We start from the raw sequence: 20,633 nt of genomic DNA, 5'->3' as shown, positions 1-20,633 counted from the left end.
AAAGTCGTGGATTCTAGATCACAGGGGCATACGGGACCACTTGACTGGCTCTTCCCGCCAGTTTATTGTCATACCACCAAGTCTGGAAATGATGAGGATCAGAATTGCGTATTGAGCTCTTTGGCCCTGTTGAGCCAAAAAGTGTCACTTGTCACCTCTTTGAGGGGATTATATCTTCAGGATTGTTTGCATGTGCTAAAATTTTTATAATCTGTTATCTGTTAGTAAAGTACAAGGGATTTGAGATGTCGTGTTACTTTCTCACCGTAAGCTGTTGGTTTCAAAGACCTGAAACTCGGGACGACGATTTGGCACTGCCCGGCATGATTGGGGGCTATATTTCCTTGCTGAAGATGCTTCATCTTAGGATATTTGATAGTTACTAATTTTACTTCGTCTTGTTTTTCTACCTCTTGAAACTGATTATATGTTATGGCACTATCGTATTGGACATCCTAGTTTCCATTATATGAAATATTTGTTTCCTCATCTATTCGCAATGTTAATCTTTCTAATTTAAATTGTGATGTATGTGTCCAAGCTAAACAGACCACCTGTCTCATTGAAGCACAGCCTTATAATAGCCTTCCAAACCATTCACCCTCTTCCATAGGTGTGTGCCGAGGTCCGTCACCGATTACTACGCCATGGCAACACGGTGGTTTGTAACTCTTATTGATAACTCACACTAGTTACTTGGGTCTTTCCTCTACCGACAAGTTTGAAGTCACATTCTGTTTTCAAAAAACAGGTTCATAGTTCTATAGAAACCCATTTAATGCAAAGATCACTATTCTTCATTAATAACAATCGGTGCGGGAAGTCTTTTAAAACTCCTTTAGGAAAATTCCTAGTCTCTAAAGGAATTGTCCATGCAAGAGTTTCGTGTGTGTATACTCTCTCAAAAAATGGGAGTAGCCGAACGGAAAAACTGTCCAATCTGATCAAGTGCTCGTATCTCTGTTATAATATCAATTTCTCTTCCGTCCTATTTGTGGGGAGCAGTGTCTATTCAAGCAACTCATTTGATAAACCGAATGGCCTTCCCGGGTCTAAATTTCCAAACACCCGGGTCTTAAAATTCCAAACCCCCTTAGACTGTTTCAAAGAGTCCTATCCTGATAACCGACTCATCCCTGATGTTCCGCTTCAGGTGTTTGGGTGTGCTGTGTTCGTCCATACCAATGGTCCTAGTCGAACCAAGTTTACCCACCGGGCCCAAAAGTGTGTCTTTGTGGGATATCCACTTCATCAACGTGGGTACAAATGTTACCATCCTTCTTCTCGAAAATATTTTGTCTCCATGGATGTGACCTTCGAAGATCACCCCTTCTTTCCCCTTAGTCCTCTTTAGAGGAAGAGTACTAGTGAAGAGACTAATTGGGGTCCGAGTCGGTCAGTCTTACCAGAACCGATTCCTAACATAAGTGTCAACGAACCCATTATGCCCACCCAACAAGTCCCGTGGATCATGTACTATAGGAGGAATCTCAAAAAGGAAATAGCGCCGCCTGCTATTTCTCTGGCTCCAGTCCATGAGTCCCGGGTGTCAATTCCAGGTACTAGTACTCCTATACCTAATAATGGTAACATTTATGTTGACAATGATGCTTGTATTGAAAATGATGTGAGTAAAGACAGAAAAGACAGTGACAGCACCAAGGACTGTACCAAGAATGTGATTGATACGAGTGATGGTAGCTGTGAAGAACCTGTTCCAGCAGAGAACATTGTTGACAGTGGAGATCCCTTAGAAGATAAGACACATGAACAGGAGGCTGAATGCAGTAGGGAGCCAAAGGAGAAGAAAAACCATGATGCCTCTCTTGACCTCCCTATTATCTTAAGGAAAGGTACAAGATCATGCACAAAGTATCCTCTGCAGAGTTACATGTCTTATAGCAACTTGTCTCCCGTATTTAAAGCCCTCACTACAAGCCTAGACACAGTTACAATACCGAGCAGTATACATGCAACAATGGAGATTCTCGAATGGAGAGATGCAGTCATGGAAGAAATGGGGGCACTTGAGAAAAATAACACGTGGGACCAGGTTACTCTTCCTAAGGGACACAAAGCAGTTGAGTGCAAGTGGGTATTTACCGTTAAATATAGACCTGATGGAACGATTGACAGATACAAGGCCCGATTAGTTGCTAGAGGTTTCACTCAGACCTTCGGAATAGATTACTCCGAGACTTTCTCCCCAATAGCAAAATTAAACACAGTTCGGATTCTTCTCTCAATTGCGGTTAATAAAGACTGGTCTCTCTATTAGTTTGATGTGAAGAATGTCTTCCTTAATAGAGAATTAGAAGAAGAAGTTTACATGAGTCCACCCTAGAGTTCGAGAAACAGTTCAATCACCGGTTATGTAAACTATGGAAGTCCTTGTATGGGTTGGAACAGTCTCCAAGAGCCTGGTTTGGCAGATTCACTACCTTTGTGAAGTCACAAGGGTATAGTCAAGGACACTTAGATCACACCCTCTTTACAAAGAGATCAATATCTGGGAAAATTGCAGTTTTGATTGTGATGTAGATGACATTGTTATTTCAGGTGATGATGCTTCAGAAATTGACAAATTGAAGAGGAAAATAGCTGAGGAATTTGAAATCAAAGATCTCGGGAAGTTGAGATACTTTCTCGGAACGGAAATGGCTCGATCGAAAAAAAGCATTTCAGTTTCTCAGCGAAAATACACTATGGATTTACTAAAGGAGACAGGTATCACAGGCTGTAAACCAGTAGACACTCCTATGGAAGCTAATGCTAAACTCAATAACTTGAGTAACAGTACTCCGGTTAACAAGGAGAGATATCAGCGACTTGTTGGGAAGCTAATCTATCTCTCCCATACCAAACCAGATATTGCATATGCAGTCAGTGTAGTTAGTCAGTTCATGCATTCTCCTTACGAAGAACATATGAGAGCAGTGGAGCGCATCCTACAGTATTTGAAAACCTCTTTGGGCAAAGGGTTGATGTTCAAAAAGTCCGACAGACGATGCATCGAGGCATACACGGATGCTGACTAGGCAAGTTCTGTGGTAGACAGAAAGTCGACATCGAGATACTGTACCTTCGTGTGGGGTAATCTTGTGACGTGGAGGAGTAAGAAACAAGGAGTTGTTGCCAGAAGTAGTGTCGAAGCTGAATACAGGGCCAAGAGTCTGGAGATATGTGAGGAAATTGACTGGAAAAGGTCCTAAGTGATCTCGATCAAGGTCATGACAGACCAATGAAACTCTACTGTGATAACAAAGCCGCAATGAGTATCGCAAACAACCCAGTACAACATGACAGAACAAAACATGTAGAGATTGATAGGCATTTCATCAAGAAGAGACTTGACAGTGGCAACATTTGTGTTCCCTATATTCCTTCCAGTCAGCAGATTACAGATGTTCTTATGAAAGGGCTTCCCAGACAATTTTTTGACTCATGTATTAGCAAGTTGGACCTCATCGATATCTACGTCCCAACTTGAGGGGAAGTGTTGAAATTAGGGTGTTAGCCCTAGGGGCAATTTTGTCTTTTCATTGTACTCTAGGGTTCCCCTTTTTTCTATTTAAGCATGTAGCCTCTTGTATCTGGTGTATCAAATTATAATAAGAAAAACTCTATATCGTGGTTTTTTCTCCCTGTATTAGGGTTTTTCACATATACTTGTGTGTGCCCTCTCTTCCTTCTCTTTTTACTTTTCATCACATACAAATAAAGTATTCCAAAATTAAATTGCAAGAAAAATATAATCATAATTTTATTTTTAATAATGCAAAAAATCTAAATCTAAAAGTGAAGTCTGTCATGAAAAACCATTCTTTTAATCCTCATCTTAATTTTCTACTTTCTAAAAACTAATAAGGATACTTCATAAACGAAAAGAGCTGGCATCTCTCAATTACCTTAGCGGATGACCTTGCCATTCTATAATGAACAGCATAGTCTGCATAGTTTGAATAGCCTTGTAAGCGGGCAAATTTGTGTCGCAGATGAACCTGGAAATTTAGAAAGAATGTTACACAACTTTCTAGAAACTCTCACTTGAGAATAGACGGTGCTCGGTCATCATATTTAAGTTATGCACTAGAAAATTTGAAGCATGCCTATTTCTGCTTACGGGAATCTACACTTTGCTTTCACCAACAAAAATACCATATTTCAAATCTAATCTCTATTTTGATGCAGATGTGGAGGCCATTTGAAATGTCAAAACTTTTCGTGGAACATCAATTACCATAAAGAAGCATCGTCATGTTAATTTACATTATTTTAAAATATCAATTTTCCATCTTTTAGCAATATTTAATTCTTATGTATTGAATCATTTATCATATCACTACCATGAAAAACCTTAGGAAATAGGAATATGGTTATTCATAAACATAGGCTTTAGAAACAGAAAATATTAATTGTCAAAGTAGATTATGTTAATAGAATGGATAAGGTGCAAGGTTCAGTTTTAAATTTTTCATAAAGATGAGATTATCCATATAAAACCATTTTAAGAAAGAACTGGATGAGAAATTTATATGTGGCTTCCCTTATCTGTATACAGATTACGTTAATACAAAGCTCAGTCCTCAGAATATAGTAATCTTTGAAGTTTAAATTAGTTCATAAAGAATAGAAAATCAAATTAATTACCAAATTTTCTAGAATAGAAAGATTCACTTCTCCACACCTCTTTCCATATGTCGTTGCCACCATCCTCCTTGTCGTGCCTACCTTAAAACAGGCAATGTTACTATTGTCAGTACTCAGTACATATTCCTCCTCTGGATCTATGATCTGAACTTCCCAAATAGTGCCCAACTCAAAAACTTCTGCCTAGTTTATAGGCAGAAAGTTGCCTGATATGACTTTCAATAAGAACTAGAAGTTTACTGCAAGTTTTCTATTTGAGCTCTGTATCATAATTTTCAATTTATCATGCAATATGCTTATATGCCCAAATATTATTTAAATATTTAGGGTAATTTTTTTTTTTATAGACAACTTGTCTGACCCTACAACATTGGGGTATCAAAGAAACTCGTAGGCTATTAAATCCTAGGCAGATGGCCACCATGGATTGAACTCACGACATCTTAGCCCTTTATCAAGAGGATATTTCCTTATTTACCACTAGGCCAACCGATAATAGTTTAAACACCTAGGCTAACTATTTTCAAAAAATTCAAATATCATGCTCAATAAAGGACTAAAACTTTACATATTGACAATATGCATTAATTTCGCAAAGCTTACATGGATATTGAATTTTATGGAGTAGTTCAAATTAAGAACATATACAAGATAAGATAAAATACCGAGATACAAGCTATTACATAACAAAATGAAAGAAACAAGATAAAATACCCTGCAGTACTCGATCTGATAAAGGCATTAGATTTGAAAAGAAAGAAAAATACAAGATTTAAATAGGTTTAGTCAAAATTTCAACGAGTTGGACAGTACTCCAGAAAGCTTTTAGTTCAGAAGAACATACCTTGCAATGTTCTAACACTGCCGCAGTGTGATGGTTTCGCATGATCACCTTAAACTTACCATTTTCAGTTTTATCAAGACTCTGCATGGAGAAGAGATATATCGAGTACATTAGTCAATGTTATGGGGGAATAAATCGATCAAAAATATAATCTTAATGTGAAAAAATTCATTTCTTTTCTTTTTGTGGATTCAACAAGATTGCAGAGGGGAATTTGAACCTTTGACCATTTAACTAGTTGGTAATAAGAATCAATTTCATTGATCAATCAAAAAGTCTTTTCCCAATAGATTGAAGTAGTTCCGAATTTAAAAATAGATTTTATATTAATCCAGTTAATTCATTGGCCCACCAAAGATCAGAGTGAACAGATATTCTTTAAAATTTGGGTTACACTACTGATCTACGGGAATCTTGATTTGTAATTTCTATGTACTTTATTGCTCGTATCCTCCTTGTTAAATCAACAAAATATATACATATATCAAACTTCTAGCTCTTATTGAAAGTCTCTTCAAACATATACAGCTGAATGAGAATTAAGAACAAAAAGACAAGGTGATATAATGCCATCAGAAAGGAAAGGTAACAAAAAGGACTTTTATAGGTCAGTATCTGATTTGTGCAAGTGCATTAACGTAAGATATAAGATACAATTCAAATAAATAATACAGGAAGAACCCAAACCTCAAAAAATTCTTTTGGTAAGCCATCCAATTCAGCCTCGCTAAGAGGGATGCATGTACCATCATCGTTCAGATTTTGAATATATCTTAGGCTTAGCTCTTCAATTTGCCCCCTCAATCGCAGCAATTCCTCCCTCTTTGATGAAGTAAGGTTTAAGCCATTCCGCTCAAAGTCTCTAACCTGTCACTGATTGAAAAGAATCAGCACATGTTTTAAGCAATTGGAGCAAGGTAAAGTATAAATATCATCAAAATATCTAAAGTTGACTAAAGTAGGTTATTTTCCCTATATTTCTGTTGCAGATTTTGGCCATTAGATTGTGAAAATATGGATCATCAAAACTAATTTGAGCAAGAGGAAAAAGTTGGGAATGACATATGCAAAAAGAAAAATCCGATAATCTTGCCTCAACAAAATCAATTTCCTTACCACTTGTGCAAGGAGCTGTTTGGAAAGTTCTCAAAAACAATTTAGAGAGCTGTTTTTTTAAATTGACCGGGCTTCTTTTAAAGAATAGTGTTGCAATGACTAGTGGAAAAGTCATTTGTAGCCTCCATAGTCCTTGGATCAACATATCAAGGACTTGGTTAAAAGTTGAAATATTGGCTGCCTTCAAAATTGGCAACGGAAGAAGAATCAATTTTTGGGGGTAAGTTCAAGAATAGTGTATTTTTTTAAAGTAATAACAAAAATAGGGTATATAGGAAAGAAATTACAAAAGTAAGGTGGAGGGAAAAAGTATTGACAAAAATAGGATAGCAAAATCGTGTACCCGATACACGATTTTTATGTCAGCTAACGAACTCGTGGACGGAGTCCACGAGTTCCATGTTTTTATTATTTTTTTATTGATTTTATTATTTTATTGCTTTTTTATTTAAGTGGATACAAAGGGGAACAAATCTATTTGAATTTCACGGTAAAACAAATCTATGTGAAAAAAATTCTAGTGAAAAAAATAGATTTAGCCTTCATTCGTGACTAGAAATTTGATTCAATTTTTATTTTACCATAAGCCTTTAAAAATTTGAATTTTACAGTAAAAAAATCTCCAAAAATACAAAAAAAATACTAAAAAATAAAAGAAGACAGAAGTTGGGGAAAATGTGAAAAAAAAATAGATTTAACCTTAATTCGTGATTAGAAATTTGATTCAATTTTTATTTTGCCGTAGGCCTTTAAGAATTTGAATTTCACAGTAAAAGATTCTCCAACAATGCAAAAAAAACACTAAAAAATAAAAGAAGAAGACGGAAGTTGGGGAAAATGTGAAAAAAATAGATTTAGTCTTACTAAAATTTGATTCAATTTTTATTTTACTATAGGCCTTTTAGAGTTTAAATTTCACGGTAAAAGATTCTCCGAAAATGAAAAAAAAAAAAAAAAACATTGAAAAATAAAAGAAGAAGATAGAAGTTGGGGGAAAATGTGGAAAAAAATTTAGAATTAATTCGTGACTAGAAATTTCATTCAATTTTTATTTTACTGTAGACCTTTAAAAATTTGAATTTCATAGTAAAAAAATTCTCCGAAAATACAAAAAACACTAAAAAAATAAAAGAAGAAGACAGAAGTTAGGGAAAAATGTGAAAAAAAAAAAATTAACCTTAATTCGTTGCTAGAAACTTGATTCAATTTTTATTTTACTATGGGCCTTTGAAAATTTGAATTTCACAGTAAAAGGTTCTTCGAAGATGCAAAAACACTAAAAAAATATAAGAAGACAAAAGTTGGGAGAAAATGTGAAAAAAAAATAGCTTTAATTCGTGGTTGGCCTTAAATCGTGGACGGGGTACACGATTTATGTGCTGACTCAAAAATCGTGGACCACGTCCACGATTTCACAAACCTATTTTTGTCAATAGTTTCAAACCAACCCTATTTTTGTCAATAAATATTAAAATAACATTATTTTTTAAAAAAAAAATCCAATTTCTGGTTTAACCCTTGGGTGGACAAAATACCTCTAAAAGACTCCTTTCCAAGGCTATATAGAATCCCCTCAAATCCAAATGGTACTGTCTACGAATTTTGGGATTCCTTGCTTGCCTCTTGGTCCATTAATAAGATGGTTATTAAAGGAGGAAGAGTGTGCTGATTTTCAAGTCCTCACTGGCCTTGTTGCAGCAAAAACAATCACGCCAAATCCTGATAAACGAAATTGGGAACTAGAAGCTAATAGAAAATTCTCGGTAAAATCCCTTATAACACATCTTTCCACAGCTTCCCCCATTGGGAAACATTTGGAAACTTCATTGTGGAAAACAAAAGGGCCCTGGAGGATTAATATCAGAAATTGGATGATGCTTAATGGGCTTCTCAATTGTGCACCTGTAATGCAAATGAAACTTCCCTCTCACAGCCTATCTCCACAGGTTTGCCCTCTATGCTTGGCAGATTCGAAAGACCTACAGCATTTGTTCTTCAATTGTTGGCACCACTTGTTTGAATGTTTCAACCTCAGGTGGAGTTCTGGTAATGAGTTCAAGGACAATGTTTTGCAGCTGCTGATCGGTCTTAAGTTTAAAGAAAAACAAGGTTGATTTGGTCCAATGCAGTAAAAGCCTTATTAGCAAAACAGTGGCTTGAAAAAAATCAAAGTGTTTTTCATGACAAAGCTTCCCCTTGGATGATCTATTTCGAGATAGCTCGGCTCAATGCTTGCTCGTGGTGTTCCCTTTCCAAAGCCTTTGAAGATTTCTCCATCCAAGACATCAGTCTTAATTGGAAGGCCTTCATTTTCCCTCCATCGTAGTCTTATTTAGTTAGTTTTGTTAATCTTTTATTGCTGGTTGTTCTCAGTTGTAGTTGTCCTATATTGTTACAAGCTCTTGTAATGTTTTGTTCTTGGCTTTGTATTGGCTTTGTACTGGTTCCTTGTTGTTCTTGGGACCTCGATTTTGGTTAGTTCTTTACTTTATTAGATATGATGGGAGTATTAAGGGAGTGCAGCCTAGTTGAGATGTTCAGGTGCATTTACTGATCTTTTGGCTTCAGTTTTGTCTCTTCATTGAAACATTATTCACTCTGTATTGTCTCATTTCATTATCTCAATGAAAATGTGCGTTTTCTTTTTTTAAAAAAAAAAAACATTTGTGATCAGTCTATACTTTCTAAGGAATAACAACTTCAGTTGTTCATGAAATCGGCCATCCATGGAAATTAAGTTTGGGAAAACAAGTTCCAAGGAACAAATATATAAATATGTTTTCACCCACACACACAGTGCAGGAAAAGAAAACAACAAAAAAAATTAGTTAGACAGTATGGGGATGGGGAACTAAACCTTATTAAAGGTCTAGGTGCCTTAATCTCTAATGCTTGGATTGGCAACATAAACAACTTTTGAATACATAGAACTGAGCTATTTAATCTCGACACCAATTAGAGTCTTGCGATCATGGCTCTTTGTAATTTAAATTATAGTATATATTGAATTTTATGTAATTATCTTAATAGTTAGTTTTAGTAGTTATCTTTCCTATTTGAAGAAAAATTACACATTACTCTGTACCCAGGGAAAGAGAGGATAACAATCTCTCGATATTGCAATCTACTAGGAGTACGTACCAAACATTGGATAAAACACTTCTGTTCAGCACTTGTCTGCTCCCCTCTTGTAGAAAAGGCTTTGACAACACGATACACATCTTCACGTTTGCTGTTCCGCCCAAGGAGACAAACCAATCAGTTCTTTAAAGCCCAGATATACAATTCGCTTCATTTTTCCCCGCCCATTATAGCAAAGAAATTGCATTTGAAAACAAGGATATACATGTAAATCATACAAACAAACGGGGAAGAAAAGGGTGTCATAAGTTTAAGCCTTCAAGAGTACACTGCTCCTGCTGCATAATCTACTAAAGCAGTAAATAACCAAAATAATGATAACGCAACCCTTGTGTCCTAATCTGAGGCATAGAGGATATTTATATATAGAAAAAACCAATGCCAGGTGTCAATAGACAGTTGGATACACAATAGCAATCAGGAGCAAAGAAAATAACAAAAAATACAAGGACTGAAAGCTAAATAATATAAAGCTGTAATATATTCTGGCATCCCCCTGCAAGTTAATGGTTCTTGTTAAGAACAGTGAGCTTGGTACGAAGACCAGAAAACCGAGAGGATGGTAATGCCTTTGCCATAATGTCCGCAAACTGGTCTTTTGAAGGAACGAACCAAACGAGCAACTGATGGCGAGCAACTCTTTCACGAATGAAATGATGATCAATTTCAATGTGCTTCATTCGATTATGGAAAACGGGATTGGCGGCAATGTAAGTGGCACTCAAATTATCACATAGGAGAATAGGAGGGGCACAAGACAACATGCCAATTTCAGATAACACATTCTCAAGCCAAGTAAGTTCGACTGTGGCATTAGACATTCCTCGATGCTCTGATTCAGCGCTAGAGCGAGAAACGACATGTTGTTTAGAAGCTTTCTGGAGATTAAATAGGAACCAAGAAAGATACAAAATCCACTAGTGTTTCTACGATCATCTAGGCAATTAGCCCAATCCACATCCGTAACAAAGGGATGAGACGATTTAGTAAGAAGTAAACCAAGTGAAGAAGAGCCCTTTAGGTACCTCAAAAGACACTTGACAGCCCACATATGGGTTGTTGTTGGAGCATAGAGAAATTCGCACAGCTTATTAACAGAATAACTTATATAGGGTCTTGTTAGAGTGCAATACTGAAGGGCACCAACAAGACTTTAAGCTGAGAGATCGTCCAAGGGTAACCCATCAGTAAGGGACAATTGTTCACCAGCAAACATAGGCGTTGTAATAGGTTTACAATCAAGCATATTTGCTCATTTCAAAAAGTATGAGATGTTCTTGGATTGAGATAAATGCATCGAACCTGGTTGAGACGAAACTTCAATGCCCAAAAAATAAGAAACAAGACCCAAATCTTTTAAGAGAGAAAGAGGCATTCAAGGTAGAAACAAAATGTTGTATAAGTGAAGCGCATTACCAATAACTAAAATATCATCCACATAAATAAAAGATTGCCTCCTTAACTTAGAATTCTCCAATCTTTCCCGCATGCTCGGAAGATCAAGAAACTTAGTACACTTGTCAGATTTTTCAAATTTCAGCTCCAAATCATGGGAATTTCTTCTTGGCAGCCTAGGATTACCTTCAATACTGATTGCATTTCAATTGGCAGCAGCTCCTCCCCTTTGGCACAAGAAAAATGAGCAAACTTGAGCTCTTCTTCACAACCCATAGTTATACTAAACTTTGCATGGTCAAAAGGTCTAATTGGGTGACACCTAGGCCACTAACTACTGCTTAAGGCTCCTAATGATACCACTTAGCCCACTAACCGAGTGATTAAGCTATGTGCTTCACCTTCATACCAACGAAAGGGTTGGCGTTCATACCAACCCTTCTCTCGGTCAACGCACGCATATGGCCATCGCCTATCGCCTTGCCTTGGTGCCCTTCTTCACGCCTTGTTCGTCCATCCTAGCCCAAAATAACCTCCATTTGACAACGCTCAACGCTCCTCCAAGGCGATGCCGCTCGCCAATGCCTACGCCTTCATGCAGCCCACACTTAGTTCCTAACCTCCGTTTCTCACGGCCAACGCACACCCTGCAGCCCACGCCTAACACCTCACCTTGGCGCCTCCTCAGCGCTCGCTTGGGCTCTTGACTGCACGCATGCCACCCCTCCTTGGTCAAATTAATCCCTATTGAGGCCAACGGGTGCCTTTTGCTAGCCACGGCCAACCTCAACGCTTGGTGTTCACTATAACCTCTAACATAGGGTCTTAACGCACGCCTCTTGTTACACTTAGCCAATGCTTCCTACTTAATCCTTGGACACATGCATGGCTTTAACTCATAAGCCTTACAATTTCCTTCTAAGTGTTGAGTCTTCCTACTTCACCGGAGAGCCTCAAGTCCCATACTTAGAGAATTTCCTTCACTATTTAGCCTAACTCCACACCTAGTTTCCCTTTACTTACATCTTCCAAGATTCCACTAAGTGTTGGTTGCTTCCTCAAGCCACCCGAAAGCCTCCTCCCTAACACTAGTATTTTTCTTCCTTTTAACACTTCTACACATTCACATTGCCCACAACATATTATGCAACTAGATTAACAACATAAACATCATATGTCAAAGAAACTTCTAGGGTTTACACTTACTAAGCATAATTACTTAGTAAAATAAGTTCTAGGGTTTACACTTTACCTTCCCCTTAGAAAAATTTCGTCCTCAAAATTTGTATCAAGCTCCATCATACAAACAATTGTGGATATTGGCTTCTCATTTGCTCCTCGGTCTCCCAGGTAGCCTCTTCTACCCCATGGTTCCTCCACAACACTTTGTGAATAGTCTTATTCCTTAGTATTTGCTCCTTCTTGTCTAGAATCTGTACAAGCTCTTCCTCGTGGGTTTCTCTTCAATTGCACTGGTTGATCTTGCAAAATATGTGAAGGATCCAGTACTTCCTCAACAAAGACACCTGAAAAACATTATGTATCCTGGATAACTCTGGAGGTAAGGTTAATCTACATGCTGCTGGCCCGACCCGTTCGACTATATTGTAAGGTCCTATATATCTTGGGCTCAACTTGCCTTTCCTGCCAGATCTAAGTTTTCCTTTTCATAGAGATAATTTAAGGAACACTCAATCTCCAACTTTAAATTCCAGTTCTCTTCTTCGTTTGTCCGCATAACTCTTATGTCTGTCTCGAGCTACCTTCAAATTCTCTCTGATCAACTTCACATTGTCTAAGGTCATTTGCACTAACTCCGACCCCACTAACTTCCTTTCACCAACCTCATTCCAATAGACTTGAGTCCTACACTGCTTCTCGTACAATGCCTCATATGAAGCCATTCCAATACTGGAGCGATAACTATTATTATGAGCGAACTCTACTAACGGCAAGTGTGCATCCCAACTGCCCTTAAACTGTAACACACAAGCTCTTAACATGTCTTTTAGAGTCTGAATGGTTCGCTCTGACTGTCCATCTGTCTGTGAATGAAAAGTTGTACTGAAATGTAACTTAGTACCAAGAGCCTTCTAAAATCTAGGCCAGAATTTCGAAGTAAATCTCAGATCTCGGTCGGATATTATCGATACAGGAGCTCCATACTAGCTTAATATTCTATCAACATACAACCTGGCTAATCTGTCCAGTGTGAAAATAACCTTGATTGGTAAGAACTTAGCCATCTTCATGAGTCTAACAATAATTACCCATATGCCATCATAGCCACTCGGGGTCCTAGGTAATCCAAATAAGAAATCCATTGTAATATGCTCCCTTTCCATTCAGGTACTGAAAGTGGGTTAAGCAAACCTGCGGGCCTCTGACGTTCAGGCTTAATTTGTTGGCAAACTAAGCATTTATCTACAAGCTCTGCTATGTCTCGCTTCATTCCAGGCCACCAGTAAGACTTCCTCAAGGTTTTATACATCTTCGTATTGTCTAGATGCATTACATAAGCCAAACTGTGTGCTTCTTCTAAAATAGTATTCTTCAGGGTCACGACATTAGGCACACATACTCTTCCTTCCTTCAGTAGAGCTCCATCTGACCTTAACTTATAATTCGTTCTTTGCTTCTTGGTAACTTCCTTTGCCAATTTCCGAAGACTAGGATCTTCGGGCTGCTCCCTGATGATATCTTCTACCAAGGTAGGTCTCACCTGAAAATGAGCTATTAAACTCCGACTGTTAATATAACATCAACACTCTTCAGTTCTTGCAACAACACACTTCTAACCAAACTAAGGGTAGCTCTAAGATGACTCGATTTCTGCTCAATGCATTAGCTACCACATTAGGTATCCCTGAATGGTACATAATAATACAATCGTAATCTTTAACCAACTCCAACCACCTTCTCTGCCTCAGATTTAACTCCTGCTTGAAAATATACTTCAAACTCTTATGATCCGTGAATATATGACATCGCTCCCTAAATAGATAATGTCTCCAAATCTTCAAGGCTAATACCACCATTGCTAACTCCAAATCATGGGTGGGGTAGTGACACTCATGCTTCTTCAACTGTCTAGAAGCATAAATTACCACCATTCCTTCCTGCATCAACACAGATACTAAACCTTGTCTGGAAGCATCACAGTAGATTCCAAACTCTTTACCTGGAATTGGAAGAGTTAGAATTGGTATAGACACCAATCTTCACTTCAACTGCTGGAAGCTCTGCTTACACCTCTCTGTCCATTCAAACCTAGCATCTTTCCTAATTAAGCTGATCAATGGGTTCAAAAAGCCCTCAATAAATCACCTATAATAACCTGCTAATCCAAGGAAACTACGTACCACTCTCACGGAAGTAGGTCGTTCCCACTTAACTATCGCCTTTGTCTTTTGAGGATCTACACTAACACCTACAACTGACACTACGTGCCCCAAGAATACTATCTGATCGAGCCAAAACTTGCACTTACTGATCTTAGCATACAACTGCTTCTCACGTAGCGTCTATAATACTATCCTCAGATGCTCTGCATGCTTCTCCCTGCCATCTGAGTAAACCAGGATATCATCTATGAAAACAATCACAAACTGATCTAAATATGAATGAAATATCCTGTTCATCAAATCCATAAACGCCACTGGGGCATTGGTTAAGCCAAATGGCATAACTAAGAACTTGTAATGCCCATACCTGGTTCTGAAGGCTGTTTTTGGAACATCTGCTTCTCTAACCTTCAGCTGATGATATCCTAACCTTATGTCTATCTTAGAGAACATTGATGCTCCTAGCTAATCAAATAAATCATTGATGCGAGATAACGGATATTTATTCCATATCTTCACCTTGTTCAGCTGTCTATAATCAATACATAACTTGAAGGTGTCGTCCTTCTTCTTTACAAACAGAATTGGCGCTCCCCATGGTGACACAATGGGCCTAATATAACCCTTGTCCACCAATTCTTGCAACTGAATCTTCAACTCCTTCAGCTCAACAAGTGTCATTCTATAGGGTGCCTGAGAAATAAAAGTTATTCCTAGAATCAAACCAATCGTAAACTCTACTTCTCTGTCAGGTGGTAATCTTGACAACTCTTCAAGAAATACATCAACAAACTCCTAAACCACTAGAACATCCTCTGGTCTCAACTTCTTTGCCTGTGGAACAGTTACATGGGCCAAGTATATTGTGCATCCTTTGCTTAGCAACTTCTTGGCCTTAACTACTGAGATCAAACTATTCGGAAGAACTCTCCTATTTCTTGTAAACACTATCTCAATTTCTCTAGGTCTCCTAAACACCACTTCTTTCTTATAACAATCTATATAGGCATGATATTTAAACAAAAAATCCATTCCTTAGCATCAAACTCAAGCAATTCTAAAGGAATTAAATCAGTCAACATGCTTTGTCCCTCAATCATCACTTCACAGTCTCTATAGAATTTTTTTACTACTAGCACCTCACCAACAGGAGCGGAAATCAATAGTTCATCAAGCACAGTCTCTAGCATCCTATCAATACTCAATGCAAACATGCTGGAAACAAATGAATGAGTTGTTCCTGGCCATGTGCGTGCGTTGGCCGAGAGAAGGGTTGGTATGGATGCCAGCCCTATGCGTTGGTATGAAGGTGAAGCACATAGCTTAATCACTCGGTTAGTTGGCTAAGTGACGTCATTAGGAGCCTTAAGCATTAGTTAGTGGCCTAGGTGTCACCAAATTAGACCTCTTGACCATGCAAAGCTTAGTATAAATATGGGTTGTGAAGAAAAGCTCAAGTTTGCTCATTTTTCTCGTGCCAAAGGGGAGGAGTTGCTGCCAATTGAAGTGCAATCGGTGCTAGGCTACCAAGAAGAAACTCCATGATTTGGAGCTAAAATTTGAAGAATCTAACAAGTGTTCTAAGTTTCTCGATCCTCCGAGCAAGTTGGAAAGATTGGAGAATTTTGGGCTCATTAAGGGGAATTGGAAGCTCGACTTTTAAGGTAAGATAGTTAAGATGCTTAGAAAGAAGTTCTTAGAAAGAAATTTTGTAAGATAACGTCTGGAATTTAAGTTATTAAGGATGGAAGTTGAATATGGAAATTTTGATGGATGAACAAGTAGGGAGTTACAGCCAAAGGACAAGCAAGCAGCTGGCCTAGGCGAGGGTATGCGTGGGCGTGCACACACGTTGGCTAGTGTGTGCATGTAAGGTGAAGTGTGAGGTTGTGCGATGGAAGGTGCTATCAGCTGAGAACATACTGAGTGTAGCACCAGCAAGCACCCAACGCCTAGGTAGAGTGTGCATGTCCTAGCGCTTACTTGAACGCCCATGTGCATGTGGTAGCGCCTAACCGGCCAAGTGCAAGCCAAGCGACTAAGTGTAGGCAATGCGTTGGTGATAGGCCAAGCGCGTAGGTGAGTTGTAAGGAAGTTCTAAGTGTAGTGTTAAGCTTGAATACTAGAGTTAAGCTCAAAAGGGAGCTAATGGTGTTAACCAAGAGTACTTATTTATGCCACAAGGTAAACACAAGTAGGAGAAGCCTATAACCCTTGGAGAAGTGGCATAAAACAGTGGGTGACTAGTTTAATAAGGATTTTTCCTTAACTTAATTTATATGATTTATTCAATAATATACAAATTTGACAGGGTATCAAAACTCTAGGGTTTTATATCATTGAACTCTAGTTGTCACCGCTCTAATCTCTGCCTCCGTCGATCCAACTAGCCATTGACGGAGGCAAACCCACGTGTAGATCCGTCTGTCTCTCACTATCAATCTGAACATCCCTTACTCAGAACCATTCCACTGCCCCAGATTCAACTCCAATCCAGTTGTCGCTCAGCCTATTCGTCCACAAAACTATCGTGCATAGTGCCAACAAATTCTCCCTCCCAGATCCGAGTTTCATTGTTCATCTTCGTCGCAAGTTCCGCTTGTTGTGGGTTTTGTCCAATCTTCATAATACTTCAGTTTCGTGCTCAATTTTGCGTCGCTCTATCCCATACCTCCTAGATTTGTGCCACCCTTCTCCGATCTGTTTGCGTCGTCTCCTAGTTTAAAAATGTCAAATCTCATTGGGACTTGAATTAATTATATTATATAACTTTTTTATAATAAAAAAATGACATGCCACCAATCGGACTCGAATCGAGATCCGCTGCTTTTACGTCATCGTCATTCCATTGCGCCCAGCAAACATGATACCATATGTCCATTCGTGGAGTTTTAGATCGTAAAATTCTTGAAATTTCATATCTATTTTCGATTGTATTTTTGGTTAAATTTGTTCCATTCGGTTCAATTCAATTAAGGCCACTTGTTTCGTTCAATTAAGGCCACTTTTGGTTAAATTTGTTCCAAAAGTTCTTGTTTCGTTCTTCGTAGGTTTTGTTAGAACTCAAGGACACAATTGTACAACCTATAGAACAGATCCTATTCAAGTAAGGTTGTTTCTTTGTAGGTTTTGTTATAGATTTCTATATGAGAATCTATGTTTCTATCCCAAAAAGTCCTTGGTTTTGCTCTTCATGGGTTTCTGCTTCGTCTAGAAGTTCTTTATGTTTTCATTCTTTGTGGGTTCTTGTTTCCATCCCAACCTGCTGATTTGTTTTGAAAGTTATTCTTGCAAACTCAAGTTGTTCGCCAATCTACCACCTTGAGTTTGAGAGAGTGTGTTAAAGGAAATTAGGGATAATTGTCCATTATTATTTTCCTTTTGGTATTTTCCATTACTGGTTTCTGTGAGATCTATTATTCCCCTTGTAGAGGGTTCATTATGTATTCTGAATTATCCTGATTTATTCAATAATATACAAATTTAACATGCTCCACAATATTTTGCTTCTCAAATTTGGCCTCATATGCTAACTGGAGACTTCGCACATCAGCTAAGGATGGACAATCAGTGCAATTTTGAATACTAGTAACAAAAGCATTGTATTCAATTCCCAATCCCTCAAGAATATACTCAAGATCCCGATAAGAAATAGGCTCACCTACAATTGAAAATTGGTCTGCAATATCTTTGATTTGTGCAAGATACTAAGACACACAAAGGCCATCTTTTTTAATCATCTGAAGCTAGGAATGAAGGCCCATAATCCGAGTTGTGGACAAGGACTCATACACCTTCTGAAGGGTGTCCCATATTTCGAACGTTGTGCTACAACCAACTATTTCACCAAGCTTATCTTTCTATGAAGGAGGAATATAGCCAACTCGTGATCGTCTAGTTGAATCGTTGCCAAACAACATACCGATTAACCTGGGTTCTTTGAACATCGAGAGACTGAGGGGGTTGTATTGTTCCATCCATGAAACCTTGTACGTCGTACGCAATGATGAAGTTCAGGAGTTGGTTCTTCCATAGCAAATAGTTGGAATCAGTTAATTTGATGGAAAGGGGTTGAGTCAGGGAAGGAAATGCAGGAGATGGAGGTTGAGGTTGGAGTTGAGGAAAGAAAGGAAGATTGGGAATAAGAGGTTGAGGAAATGTTGGTTACTGAAGGAAGGGAATGTCAAGCTGCTGAGCATTAAACCCTCCGAAGGTAGGGTTTAAATGAGGAATCGAAAAGGGGGTTGAGAAGAGAGGAAGATGAGAGGTATTACCTTGAGCAGTGAGCGTTGGGATATTTTGCTGAGAAGAAATAGGGTTATCTTGAGGGTGGACTGTTGACAATGAAATGACAGGCGATAAGGTTGCAGTGGGTAAACTATTTAAGACTGATTCATCTTCTGAAGATGATGGCATTGATGTAAACACCATGATAAAGAAAAAAGAGCCTGAGCTTCGATACCATAAAGCAGTATATAACCAAAATGATGATAATGCAACCCCTATGCCCTAATCTGAGGCAAAGAGGATATTATATATATAGAAAGGACGAATGCCAGGTGTCAATAGACAGTTGGATACACAATAATAACCGGGAGCAAAGAAAAGACCAACAAATACAATGACTGAAAGCTAAATAATATAAAACAGTAATATATTCTAACATCTACAAAAAGCTAACGAATGTAACTTTTCATGAAAAGATAGCAATGGTTGGTACCTGCACATCTGAACATGAGCATCTATTCTCTGCTCTGCTTCAGCACTTGCTACACGCACATCGTCTGAAGTAGATATTAGTTTTGGAAACACACATGATTGTACTAGTGGAAATTGTTCAGCCTCTAAATCAGCCAGTGGTGAAATTACATTCGAATATGTAACCTGCAAGCTTCAGTTGACGTATTATAAAGGGTAACTACGAACATATCAGAAATCAAATTCAGGTTGTGAAGAAAATGTGATATGAACACGAGACACATGCAGCCTTATTTCTATCTCTTCTTCTAAAATTTCTTGACCAATTCCAAGTCGATGTGACGAAGTTTATACTGACATCTGTTAGTTACATATGTAAAACTGATTCCATGACAATGGACCAATTACAATGAGTACAGAAATTTCACTGGAACATAGTTACCAAAAACCGCATCAAAAACGTTATTTGATTAAGAGGTTCATATTCTTCACTATATGAGCTGTTCGCAGATGCGGGGGGAGAGCGAGTACAGATGAATACAGAAATTTGCAGTAAAAGCAATGTGGTCGACACCTTGTTAGGAGGAACAGACGCAACAGTATCATGAACCTTCTTCGACTTCGCAATAATTTTATCTGCTAGGTTCAGAATCTCAGATGGCGAGAGGTTGACGCGTAGCTCAAATCCTGGAAGTTCTGTTAATCATGAAAAAATAAGTATATCAACAGTACGACAATGCTATCGACGCAAGATACACAGCGAATACATACAAGATTCATCTCGTTGAAATGCAAGGATGTGTTACAGCAAACACTGAAATGTAAGATAGCTCGAAAGTGAATGGATGAAGCAAAATGGAATGATGCGTAGTACCTTTCTTCTTCTTCCGTTTGCTGATGGCTACAATTGCAAGGTTCACGGCGACGGCGAGAAGAGCAGCGCCGCCGGTGAAGACTAAGAGCTTACTTTGGTTCTTCCGTTTGTCCATTTTCTCAGTGTTTCCTTGAATCTCTGTCATTTTCTTTCGCCTTTCTGACTGGCCAAGCGGAAATTGCGATGGAGGGAAATTTTGTGCTTCTCAAGGCGCATAAGGCAGCTCCGCCAAAATTCAAGATATGTCAAAATTTAATTAACATGATTCTAGTTGCCATTTAATAATTCAATATTACTTTAATTTTAGGTGAGTCGGACGGGAAGTAATCGTCGGTCATAACACAATGATGGAAAGTTCTTAACCTTAATCGTCGGTCTTAATTATTTTTTTATTTAATATTTATTAAGGAACAAATAAATAAATTGAAAAAATTTCATAGTAGAAAAAATGTCAAATTATTTATAAAAATAGTAAAAAAAATACTTATATCAATATAAACTTTTATCAGTTTCTATCACTGATAGAGTCGATCAACGTCTATCATCAATTTCTATCATTTTTAGTATAAAT

The 20,633-nt window shown here is 38.0% G+C and overlaps 1 protein-coding gene across 1 annotated transcript in view; it reads right to left on the bottom strand.

The window, feature by feature from the left end:
- The window catches only part of LOC120076088 (probable thimet oligopeptidase), a 35,532-nt gene extending 15,219 nt beyond the window's left edge, over positions 1–20,313 (bottom strand). Inside the window, exons 1-8 of the mRNA XM_039029867.1 lie at positions 20,063–20,313; positions 19,763–19,884; positions 19,211–19,374; positions 9,752–9,842; positions 6,182–6,361; positions 5,495–5,575; positions 4,651–4,731; positions 3,909–4,001 (exon numbers count right to left, since the gene is read on the bottom strand). Of these exons, the coding sequence (XP_038885795.1) occupies positions 3,909–4,001; positions 4,651–4,731; positions 5,495–5,575; positions 6,182–6,361; positions 9,752–9,842; positions 19,211–19,374; positions 19,763–19,884; positions 20,063–20,207 (957 nt within the window). The 5' untranslated portion in view covers positions 20,208–20,313. The remainder of the gene's footprint in view (positions 1–3,908; positions 4,002–4,650; positions 4,732–5,494; positions 5,576–6,181; positions 6,362–9,751; positions 9,843–19,210; positions 19,375–19,762; positions 19,885–20,062) is intronic.
- Positions 20,314–20,633: the final 320 nt, after the last annotated feature.

Source organism: Benincasa hispida, chromosome 4 (genome assembly GCF_009727055.1).
Source record: "Benincasa hispida cultivar B227 chromosome 4, ASM972705v1, whole genome shotgun sequence".
Classification (NCBI taxonomy): Eukaryota; Viridiplantae; Streptophyta; class Magnoliopsida; order Cucurbitales; family Cucurbitaceae; genus Benincasa; species Benincasa hispida.
The sequence above is the reverse complement of the archived record's forward strand: the minus strand, read 5'-3'. Positions and strand labels throughout refer to the sequence as shown.